This window comes from Lipotes vexillifer, unplaced genomic scaffold, assembly GCF_000442215.2.
Source record: "Lipotes vexillifer unplaced genomic scaffold, Lipotes_vexillifer_v1.1 scaffold53, whole genome shotgun sequence".
Taxonomy (NCBI): domain Eukaryota; kingdom Metazoa; phylum Chordata; class Mammalia; order Artiodactyla; family Lipotidae; genus Lipotes; species Lipotes vexillifer.
The window spans coordinates 3,203,845-3,215,209 of NW_006791814.1; the positions used below are offsets into that span (position 1 = coordinate 3,203,845).

At 45.2% G+C, this 11,365-nt stretch overlaps 1 protein-coding gene across 2 annotated transcripts in view; it reads left to right on the top strand.

Annotated features, from left to right (window-relative positions):
• The window catches only part of IFT52 (intraflagellar transport 52), a 33,237-nt gene that overhangs the window by 19,349 nt on the left and 2,523 nt on the right, over positions 1-11,365 (top strand). For both annotated transcript variants that reach the window (XM_007464752.1, XM_007464753.1), the window contains 4 exons: positions 92-160; positions 4,279-4,433; positions 8,324-8,411; positions 9,413-9,521. In XM_007464752.1, coding sequence (XP_007464814.1) covers positions 92-160; positions 4,279-4,433; positions 8,324-8,411; positions 9,413-9,521 — 421 coding nt within the window. The remainder of the gene's footprint in view (positions 1-91; positions 161-4,278; positions 4,434-8,323; positions 8,412-9,412; positions 9,522-11,365) is intronic.

Sequence of the window (11,365 nt, forward strand, 5' to 3'; positions counted from 1 at the left end):
ATTTTTCTTGATTGGTTTAATTCTCTAGTCCTGCCCTCAGCTTTCTCAGATAACCAAATGGGTGATTCTGTGTTTATTTTTTTAAATTTAGGATGTTGTTTTCCAGTGGCTCACAACAGGAGACATCCACCTAAACCAGATTGATGCTGAGGACCCAGAGGTAGGAGGTTGTGAATCATTAAAAGAAAACTTTGAAATGAAAAATGGGTCCAGCTTCTCAGCACCACTTCTAACAGTTCCAAAGGAATATCTATCTCTTACTTTATCTGTTAGACAGATGGCAAGAAGTGATGCTTTTTCAATTTATTTATTTATTTATTTATTTTTGGCTGTGTTGGGTCTTCGTTTCTGTGCGAGGGCTTTCTCTAGTTGTGGTAAGCGGGGGCCACCCTTCATCGTGGTGCGCGGGCCTCTCACTGTCGCGGCCTCTCTTGTTGCGGAGCACAGGCTCCAGACGTGCAGGCTCAGTAGTTGTGGCTCACGGGCCCAGTTGCTCCGCGGCATGTGGGATCTTCCCAGACCAGGGCTCGAACCCGTGTCCCCTGCATTAGCAGGCAGATTCTCAACCACTGCGCCACCAGGGAAGCCGAAGAAGTGATGCTTTTTGGCGAGATGAAGGCCATGTTGTAAAAAAAATAATAAATCAATGAATTATATAATTCGTCGTAGAGTTCTCTCTCTGTATATGTAATAATTGGAATTTAATTTAATGTATGCTCTCTGGCCCAAACTTTCAAGAGTCAATATCTGTAGAGAAATACTTCTTTCAAAAATATGAAGGATATAAAAATATAATAATTTTTTCATGAAGAAACAAAGATCATCAGAATTTAAGTTTTAAACTCTCATTTTGTTGCCTTTAGGAATAACAATCCTAAGGGCATTATGATAATACTTATCAGACAAATCAGAGTGGCGAGACCAGCACTGGACTAGGAACCAGTAACTACATTCTAGGTCCCGCTCCACCAAGAGCCCTGGGACCTTAAGCAGGTTATTTCGGACCTTTTTCATCTTAGTTTTCTCATTAGTTTTGGGGACACTAATACCTGTGTTCTTTGTCTCACAGGATAATTGTGAGGCCTAAATGAATAGATGTAAATTTACTTGTTAAACTAAAGGCTGTAAAAAGGGCTATATATCTATCAAGACTTTAAAAAAACTCTTGTTATTTATTATCTGCCAAGCACTGTATATCACATATTTCCACATAAATCATCCTGTTTAAACCTCACCACAGCCCTGGGAGGTAGATGGTCTTATTCTCATTTTACAGATGAGGAAACTGAAATTCTGCAGGATTGTAATATGCCCAAAGAGCAAGCAATTACAGAGCTGGGACTCAAACCCAGGTCTCCTAATTCAAAGTCTACTCGTTCTTCCTTTAGTTCTGTGTTTCTTAAACTCTGAAATGTCAGGAAAGTGGTTTCTTGGCGATGGGTAGCAGGAGGTGGGCAGAGGCCATCAGAAACGGCTGCCCGCTGACTGCTTCTGCCCTCAGCTGAGGACTGACTTCGCTGGGAAACCCAGGGGCTGACTAGGGTTAGGAAACACGAGAGCCCTATGTCTAAAATACTCCCTTACGTGGAAACATTAAATGTGGAGCAGTTTTGCTTAAATTTCTCCTGAAAAGTGATGTTCGCCCCCAAAACAGGAGAATTGGGGTACAGCCAGGAATTCGCTTTTCAGGTCTCACAGGGCCCAGCTCTGAGTGGACGGCATCTTTGACAGCCGCCAATCCTACTTAGGGTGTCGTGGGTCGAGGGAAGCAGCACTAAGAGGTGCTGCATCTGCTCCTGTCCTGTGTGGCCACTTTGCTCCTGCTAAGTTTCTGTCTTTCCTGTTTTCTAGCTGAGGAAACTGAAGTAAGTTCTTCAAGGTTCCCACTTTGATTAATACCTGCGCAAGCCATTCTTGACGCCCACTTCAGGCTGATTCCGGAGCCTGAGCCTTTCCTGCTGCTCTGTTGTTCACACTCCACCACGTGTGACACTGGGCTGGTTCCAAAGGGAAGAAGCATCAGTAGAAACCAGAGGAGGGGAGTGTCGTTAAGGCCGTTCTCTAAAACCGCGCAGTTTCATATATCTTCCAGTTGTGAGACCTGGTGAAAAACATTCTTTGTATTGTAAGGCTTTGGAAAGTAAAGCACTGGACCCAGTAACATTGTACAGTGAGAAATTCTGAAAATCTAAACTTCCTGTGATTTCAGATCAAATCTTACTATGTTGGAATGGGTTTCAAACCCAGACAATAGCTCAGTTTCAGATGATATTTAATAAAATAATAGTTTGATAAAGAGCTGAAGGAATTTACATAACAAGTTTTAACCTCAAAATCTGCCAGGAAGTCATGAAAACCAGTGGTCTTGGGAGCATTCTTTTTATTTTTATTTATTTATTTTAACATCTTTATTGGAGTATAATTGCTTTACAATGGTGTGTTAGTTTCTGCCTTATAACAAAGTGACTCAGCTCTACATATACATATATCCCCATGTCTCCTCCCTCTTGCATCTGCCTCCCACCCTCCCTATCGCACCCCTCTAGGTGGTCACAAAGCACCAAGCTGATCTCGCTGGGGAGCACTCTTTTTATGTTTCTGTCTGGACATCTAAGTCCTTGCTACTTGTCTGAACTAGGATTTTGTAGCAGGCTTCTGTGCGGAGCTAAGAATCAGCCACAGGACCTTTGGGATTGCTGGGCCCATACTTATCTCTGTGCCGTGACCCGGGTGTATGTTCTGCCATAGTCAGCGCCCTTGTTACTGCTCTCACCTTCATCCCTGTCCTATTAGAGGGTTGAAGCCTCTACAACAGCCAGATAGTGCTAGGAAGGGCATTTATTTGTTGATGCTTCTCCCCTGTTTCTTGTCTAAAAAAAAAAGTTTGAGAATTGGGGGAGTTTTCAACGCTTGGGATATAGGGAAAAGTGAGACTGTTTGTCTTGATGTCTCATTTCCGTCACGCTCAGGGACGTTTCCCCAAGTGCTGGCTCTGGAGGATGTGGAACAGTATGTTGTGGGTGACTTCAGGACCAGTTTTTAAAACTATCACCAAGTTGGCCTTGTTAGAAGTCAAGGCTGAATGCAGTTCAAAGGGAAATTAGGAATACACAGACTCCTGGTTGCCGGCATGCATTTATTTAAACTTAAATTTATTGCTCGACTAGGTAATGCCTTCACATAGTTTGGAATTCAAAAGCATACACAATGAACAGTCTTCCTTCTGTCTTTGCCCAGCCACTTGGTTCCCTTCCCCAGTGACAGCAGTCTTAGCAGTTTCTTGTATGTTCTTCCAGAGATATTTTATATAGAGATAAGCAAATATGCATATGTGTATGCTCTCCTTCCCCCTTGTTTTACCCAAATGGTGCTGTGTACGCTTTGTATATACAGTGTCTAGCACCTTGCTTTTTACAATTACCAGTATGTCTTGGAGGATTTTCCACATTTATTCATAAAGAGCTTTCTTTTGATTGTTTTTGTTTTGTTTTTTGAAAACTGAATTTTCCATTATTTGTACTGTGGTATATTTAACCAGTCTCCTATTGATGGTCATTTAGGTTTTCCCGGTCTTTTACTGTTACCAACAGACAGCACATGTCATCATTAAGGGTTCTCAGCAGTGCTGCAGGCATGTCCTCGGCTAGGTGAGAAGGGCTGGGATCTAGTGTCCAAGGAGGGGGGTTGTCTGTGCTGGGGTCACAGGTGGTTCGTACACAGGACAGGAGAGAAAGCAGTGTATGGCCCAGATGCTAGTGGGTGGAGAGAGGATAGATGTTGAAATGGTAGCTTGTGGACTTTCTTTTATGATTGTGTCTGTTTTCTCACTGATGTAGAAAATAAGGTCATCAGCTAAAATTAAGAGATAGAAAATCATAGATGGTTGAAGTGACAGAAGGAAAGTGTTGCCTACCAGAATGGGAAAAGGGAATGAACTTGAGAATTTAATTGATGGCTGAGCACTCAAGATCAGTGTGTAATGAAAAGGAGACCAGTCAGCAGGGTTGTGCGTTTCTCCAGCCATATTCAGCTGTGTGCGGACCAGCATGAATCATTGCAGAGCTGGGTTTTGTCAGGGTTGGGGATTACCCAGGTGACCTTTGTCCTTCTTTCCACCGAGAGTGGCTTATTTAAGCTTTGGTTGTCAGTGATCATGAACAGTGAGATGTCTTAGCAAGAGAGTAGAAATATTGCAGATTTAGACCTGAGGTGCTGGAGACCAGACAGAGTAAATTCTTGCCCCTGCTATGCTGAAAGGAACCCTCTTGTGGCTTTCAGATTTCCGACTACATGATGCTGCCCGACACGGCCACCCTGTCCGAGCGGCTGCGAGTGTGTCTCCAGGAGGGCGATGAGAACCCTCGGGACTTCACCACCCTCTTCGACCTGTCCATTTACCAGCTGGATACCACTTCCCTCCCCAAGGTCATCAAGTCAGTACCTCGGCTCTCTCAGCTGCTCTGCACTCCATTGAGTGTTCGGTTTGAAAACACTAGCCTGGGGGCGGGAGTTAGGGGCACGGCAAGTGCGGTGTGCAAAACGTGTTCTCAGACCTGTGATGAGGTTGGCCGAGACAGCTGGGAGTTTGGGGCGGGGCTCGATACAGAGGAAACTGCCAGCAGTTGTCAGTTCCTGCTGTGTTCCAGGCTCTGTATTGGACATATAGAGAAACCAACTTGTTCCGATTTGCCCAGGACATTCCTGGTCTGAGCACAGAGAGTCCCACGTCCCAGAGACCCCCCTCAGTAAACCAAGGTGGGCAGTCACCCTGTAAGCACTCCACACTGAGCCTTCATTTAATACTTTCAGTGGTCCTCTGAGTTACCTGCCTCACTTCCAGCTGAGGAAACTGAGGCTTAGAGAAGGAAAGGATTCTCCCACGGTGGGAGCAGGGATCTCAAGCCAGGCCTGAGTGTCTTTCAGGCCAGTCCTTGACTCTGTTTCATGCCGGCTTTGTTGGTGTTGTTCTGCATCCCTAACAACAGGGGCAGGGACTAACATTTTTGAGCATCTCTGGCCTGGCACAGGATCGACATCTGGATAAACCAAAGGCTGGAGGCACAGCTACAGATGATTGTCTAACGTCCTGGCCCTGTACTTATGTTCAAGGTCATCGAGCACTCGTAGAGCTCTGACGGTGCTGAGCGCCGTACCTAAAGTATATGGTTTTAAGGAGGAGACAGACAAAAGCTGTGATGCAAGGTTAATCTAATGCTTAATGTGAAATGTAAAACTGGACGCCATGGCATAATGAGGAAAGAGAATTCTATTCTGACTGGGGTGAGCAGGGAAGGCTTTAAGAAAGAGGGGCCATTTTAGCCAGGCATTGAGGATTTCAAAAAACATTTCTGGGTGACTTGTGTCTGCTTGGCCCTCTGATGGATGGCACACTTTAAGGGGTGAGAGGATTTCAGGAGATGGTTTGGGGTGTTGGGAGAGAACATTCTGCAGGGAGGTTGCTTTCTGAGCAAAGGCAGGGTATGTCCAGGCAAGGAAGTTCATTCCTAGTTGCCATTTGAACTGCATTTAGCCTTGACTCCTAACAAGTACCATGTTAATTTTTTTATGTACGTTGCTTTGTCATGTACTAATCATAATACAGTTATTATCCCTGTTTTACATATGAGGACACTGAGGCACAGAAAAAATAAGTGAGTTGCTTAAGGTCACACGGCTAGTTTTTGGTGGCACCTGAATTTGAATCCAGCCAATCTTAACCCTGAACCTGGGAAGAAATTATCTGGAGATATATTACTGTAGGAAGTTAGAGAGTCTCTAAAAAGGAGAACAATACTGACACCCCCAGAGCTGCCACCCCCTCACCACCTGCAGCCTGCAAGTGACAGCCAGGTTGTAAATCCTGGCTGCACATTTGGCTCTTCATTTGCTTGGTTTTGAGCTCTGATGTTCTCCTTCTAACTCAGGGCTTTTCTTAGAATAACAAAAGTTCCATCAGGCTGCTCCGCTGGCTGCTTCCAGTCCGACCGGCTTCTGCTGTTTTGACTTGCTTCTCTCCTGATGCAGGTGGACCAGGCCATCACGACCATTCTTCAGTGTTGAATGAGGGATGGATTGGAACTGTCTGCTATTTTAGTGTCAGCAGAGTCAGGTGGTGGATGTTTCAGAGGCTTGGACGGCTCCTTTAATTGTATTTGTCTTTCATAACGCAGCAAAGAGCAGGAGTTACTGGTTTACAGTTTCTGTATGGAGCTCTTAGGTATTTTTATTCGCATATAACAACTTCTGAAAGCAGTTTCTCTTTTTGAGTAAAAATTGCACTCATCATTAAATATTTATGTCAGCTGTAGGTATTGCTCTGAAGTGACTTCATTTATCCAGCCGGTCTTTATTGATGCCTGTGGGGTGTGAGGTAGAGACAAACAGTGTGGTGTCCCTGCCCTCAGAGTTCATGGTGGGATGGAGAGTGAGACATGGGCGGTGAAAATGCACCACCAAAGGTCAGGCCAGAGTATTCTGGGATATAGAGCAGCCCCATTTCACAGAATTGTGTATAGCAATGGAATTTATTCTTCCCGTTTTCCTATATTGATCATCTTTCTGAATTAGGTTTTGCTTGCTTTTAAGATTAGCTTCTCCACCCATTCCCCACCCCCATCAAGTACATGTTGGCTACTAGTGGGAGGACGATTTGGGCAGGTGGTGAGCCGAGTGGAGAACGGGAGGACTTAATGGAATTTATTTTATCACTTACACAGGGCTTCAGCACAGTCAGCTCTACCTAGGGACAGAAGACAGAATGTCATGGCTAGAATGACCAAGGCCAGGACTTGGCATCAGGGTTCTTTGTGTGTGGGTACTGGGACCTTTAGCTTAGAACTGCCTCTGATTCTGCCATCTGGGTAGACTGAGTCGCGGGGCCTCTGGCTGGCAGGGATTAGCCAGCTCTGAGTTCTGACCTTGCCTTTGCTGCTTCCTAAGCACATGACCCTGGGGAGGTACTTCAACTCTATACATCTGTTTCCTCCTCTGTAAGAGATTTTACACCCACTGTCCGGGGCTGTTTTGAGGATTACACTAAATAAGTGCCTCGCACAGGGTCAGGCGCAGCACGTGGCATGTGGTAGATGGCTCAGGAAAAGTTCTTTCTCTTCTCTCCGTGGGGGTCATCTGCTCATTGCTATAGGAAAGACGCTCCCTAAGCATCTGGGACTAGTGGAGGTGGTGACAGCATAAGCTCAGCTAGCCGTCCTTCTGCGGTCATAGACCTGTCTCCTTTCTCAAAGCACCCCTACAGAGAAACGGTCATGAACTTTGTCCACACCCCTTGGCATTTGCTTGCTTAAATGAATTTTGAAAGGCCACAAATGAGCACACAATTTAAGTTGGGTGAGTGAGTATATTTTAATTTGCCTCATTCCCAGAGGAGGTCACAGAGCTTGTACAATCTATACCCCAATGCAAGAGGTCAAATTAAGGTTTGGGAGAACGAAGGCAAAGGGGAAGCCGCAATAAAAAAAACTACCGTGGGGGAAGGTCAGCCCTTGACTCCATTAACTCCTTCGTGCCGTTCTCACTGCGCCACAGCTGCTCTGGCTGCCCTGCTGTTCCGTGAAAATGTCTCACTCCCCTTTCCCTCCTCTCCTTGCTCTGGCCTCTGCCTAGGATGCCTCTGAGGGAGACTGCCTGACCTGCCCCTCCCCTCACCCGGGGCTGCTCTGGCAAAGCCCCACTCCCTGCCCCTTCCCTGTCTCTGTCCCTCTCTCCTGATTTGCTTTTCTTCTTAATGCTTATTAATCCCTGGCATCTTGGCTTTTGTTTATTGTGTGTCTCTCTTCCGCTAGAATGTCAGTCCCACGAGGGCCTGCCTTGGCCTCTTTTTTCCCCTGCTGCTGTACACCTGGCAGATAAAACTGCCTGGTACACAGTAGGTGTTCAGTAGATGTTTGTGGAGTGAGTGAGCACACGGAAGTGCATATCCTGTGGATCTGCTCAGTCACCAGAAGCAGAGTTCAGATTTTGACTCCTGTCTCTTGATGGTGAAAACAAATAAGGAGACACAGTGACTTACAAGATTCACGGTGTCCAGTGGGTAAAAATGAAAAGCCTATTTAGGAGAAGCCCAATAGGAAACTTGAATGAACTTTCCCTTTCAGTTCTCAATAAAGTCACGCTGTCTGTTGCAGTAGAGAAGATTCCTGAAAGGATCATTACATGTGACAATACATTTTGTGTGATTTTTATTTTTTTTGCCGAAGTGCTGAGCCTCCTGATCATTGGAGACGAGCACCGTGAGATCAGTTAGATGTGCTTTGCATCAGTGTCTCATCTTGATTCCTGCTTTTTTATCTTCTTCTTAACACAGGGCTCACGAACAGCTAAACGTGAAACATGAACCTCTCCAGCTCATCCAACCTCAGTTTGAGACGCCGCTGCCAGCCCTTCAGCCAGCGGTCAGTGGGTGTGTGGGGGGCATCCTGCCACGGAGCCCCGCTGTTTGCCCCTCCCTCACCAGCTGGCCTCGTGTGGGGCTGGCTTCCTCATGGGGTCATGTTTCTCTGGCTCGAAACATGCATAGAGACCAAACCTGTTAGTATTCTACAGGGACTTCCATTTGGCGTAGTTCCCAACTGAGGAATCATGGGTGTGGACCTCTCTGGCTGTTAAACGTTTCCTATCTTGTGGGGTTGAAGGGCATATATGAGAATACCTAGCTGAAAAGGAGGAAGAGCTTTGTGCTAGAAAGCTTTGAGCTCTCCAGGCAACGGACACTCAGATTCACAGCACAGTTCTAAGAGCCCAGGGGACAGTCATGTGTCTATAGGTTATTTTTCAACATTCCAATCCAGCGTGAGCTCTACTTGCCTTCAAAATTGTCTTATCCCACCACATTCTGGAACGTTATGAGCCAGTTGGCTTCACCTTGGTAACCTGAAAATCGGCCACAGTGGAAGTGTTTACAAAACAGGAAATGACAAATGCTACAGATCAGGCCTCTTGTTTTGAGTGATAGCTCAACATTTATCAGCACACCACTGCTTCATACCTGCAAATTCTGGCTATAAGTTCAGCACTTTCTACATTAATCTACATCTGTTTCCCCAATTTCTGTCCCTGAAGAACTCGTCATCAGATGAGAAACGACTCATGCAATCAAATGTTCAACACAAATTTGCACAAAATGCAAATAAGCCGGATAAGCCCCAAGCTGTGTGTCCTTGCATGAGTTAACGGGCGCTGGTACATCAGCTTGGCGAGTTTGGCGGCATGCTTGGAGCTGGTTCTGCTGGGCTGCTTGCACTGGGCCGCCGTCTTGCTTGCTGTGGTCTCATGGGTTAGGGCGGAAGGAGGTGATGGGCGCTGGGCGGTTCGTCGTCTCACTTTCCTTACATCTCATCACCGTCAGTTAAGGCTTTGGATGCGCTCTTTCATGAAAGACCTTATTGCCTTTTAGGTTTTCCCTCCTAGTTTCAGGGAATTATCACCCCCTCCGCTGGAGCTGTTTGACTTAGATGAGACGTTCTCCTCTGAGAAGGCCCGGCTTGCTCAGATCACCAATAAGTGTGAGTGTGGTCAAATTCTTGTTTGTTTTCTTTTGTGAGTTTTATTAAATTGTGAATTTCTGAGATTTGCCGTGAAAGAAAGCTTAGAGTTTGTTTAGGGAGAACAGAATATGAATGGAAGTATAAAAGCACAATTTTTGTTTATTTCATGTGAATGATGTGGCTTGTTTCCCTAGGGGTCAGTTAGCTCAGTAAGCTAGAACATGGTGCCAGGCAGAGGCCAGGGTCTCAGCTTTACTTTCTGTGTGTCTTTAGTTCTGACCTGTTGGGTGACCCCAGGATGAATTCTGACTCTGGCTGCCTCTTACCAAACCTAGGCCATTGGTCACAGGAGCCGTTGAATAAAAAAATTCAGTCAGGGCCAAGAGAATTACAAAGACTTCAAATTGGAAGGGATTCTAGAGAGAGTCAAGTGTGCCCACCCTGACCCGTGGGTGAGGAGATGAGGCTCCAGGCCGCACAGCTGCAGGGTGAGTGGTGCTCCTGACTCGGCCCCGTGCTCCTCCTGACATGCCCTTCCTCCAGCACAGCAGGTGGGCCTGCACACATGGACTCGGAGACAGAAAATTGAGGCAGTGACCCCACTCCTGCGAATCTAACCTAGGGAAATAAATGAAGGTACACAGATGAGTACGACATTACTTATTAAAAAACAAAATACAATTGGGAATAGCCTTAGTGTTCACTCACAGGGAGATGGTAGTAAATTGCACCACATTCAATCAGTGGGACAATATGTAGTCATTATAAAAGAGGTTTACAAAGGCCAGGGGGTGACACTGAGATTCCTAAATGAAGAAAGCAAGATATAAAACTGTACTTAGAGTAGAATCCCAACTATGTGAACATCTATATGTGCTCGAAGACCAGAAAGGAATGTGCAAAAATGAAAATAGTTCAATGCCAGACACCTTTACTGCATCTCTGTTCCATGCCAGGCATTGTGGTAGGTGCTAGGCAATCAGAAGTTAGCAAGACCTAGTAATTAGTCCAGTGGGAATAATAGACCTGTGAAGGATCAGACCCTTTGACCCTGCGTTTCTGTTTCTAGCGGTTTATCCTGCAGAAATCCTAGTAGAAATGCATAACAGAAAAGATATAGAGATATTAATTGTAGCATTCAAAAAATAGACAACAACAGTCTAATAGTCCATCAGTAGGAGAATTGGTTAAAAAAAAATATGAGACAAAGTGGAATATTATACATCTGTTAAAAGAAAGATGTGGAGCATAAGCTTTGACATGGAATGTCCATGTTACATCGTTAACTGATGACAGCAACTTACAGAACTATTATAGTTTGATCCCGTGTTTTTACCCATATGTAGACATGTAGGCATACATGGCAGTAATTACCCTAGGAAGTATTGGTGCGGGTAGAGCTAGAGTGAGAGAACATTTCTATCATAACTTTAAAAATGCAAATCAGAGGGGAAGAAAAGGAATTACAGTATAGTGTAAGTAGGGCAGTAATGGCTGTCCATCCTTGATACAGGGCTGGGGATGGTTACACAGAGAATTATGGATGATTTTTTGTTTCTTTTATTTCCTTTCCTATAATATTGCTATAGTAAATGCTATTTAAAATACCCCTGGGACTTCCCTGGCAATACAGTGGTTAAGACTCCACGCTTTCACTGCTGGGGGTGCGGGTTTGATCCCTGGTCAGGGAACTGAGATCCTGCAAGCTGAGATCCATGGTGCAGCCCCCAATTTTTTTTTTAATAAATAATATAAATAAAATAAAATACCCATATGTCCTTCACATAATGATCCTTGCGGCAATCAGAGAATGGTAATTTGATTCCCCGCTGGTTGCTCCTGTTCTTTGTAATGCAGGAATG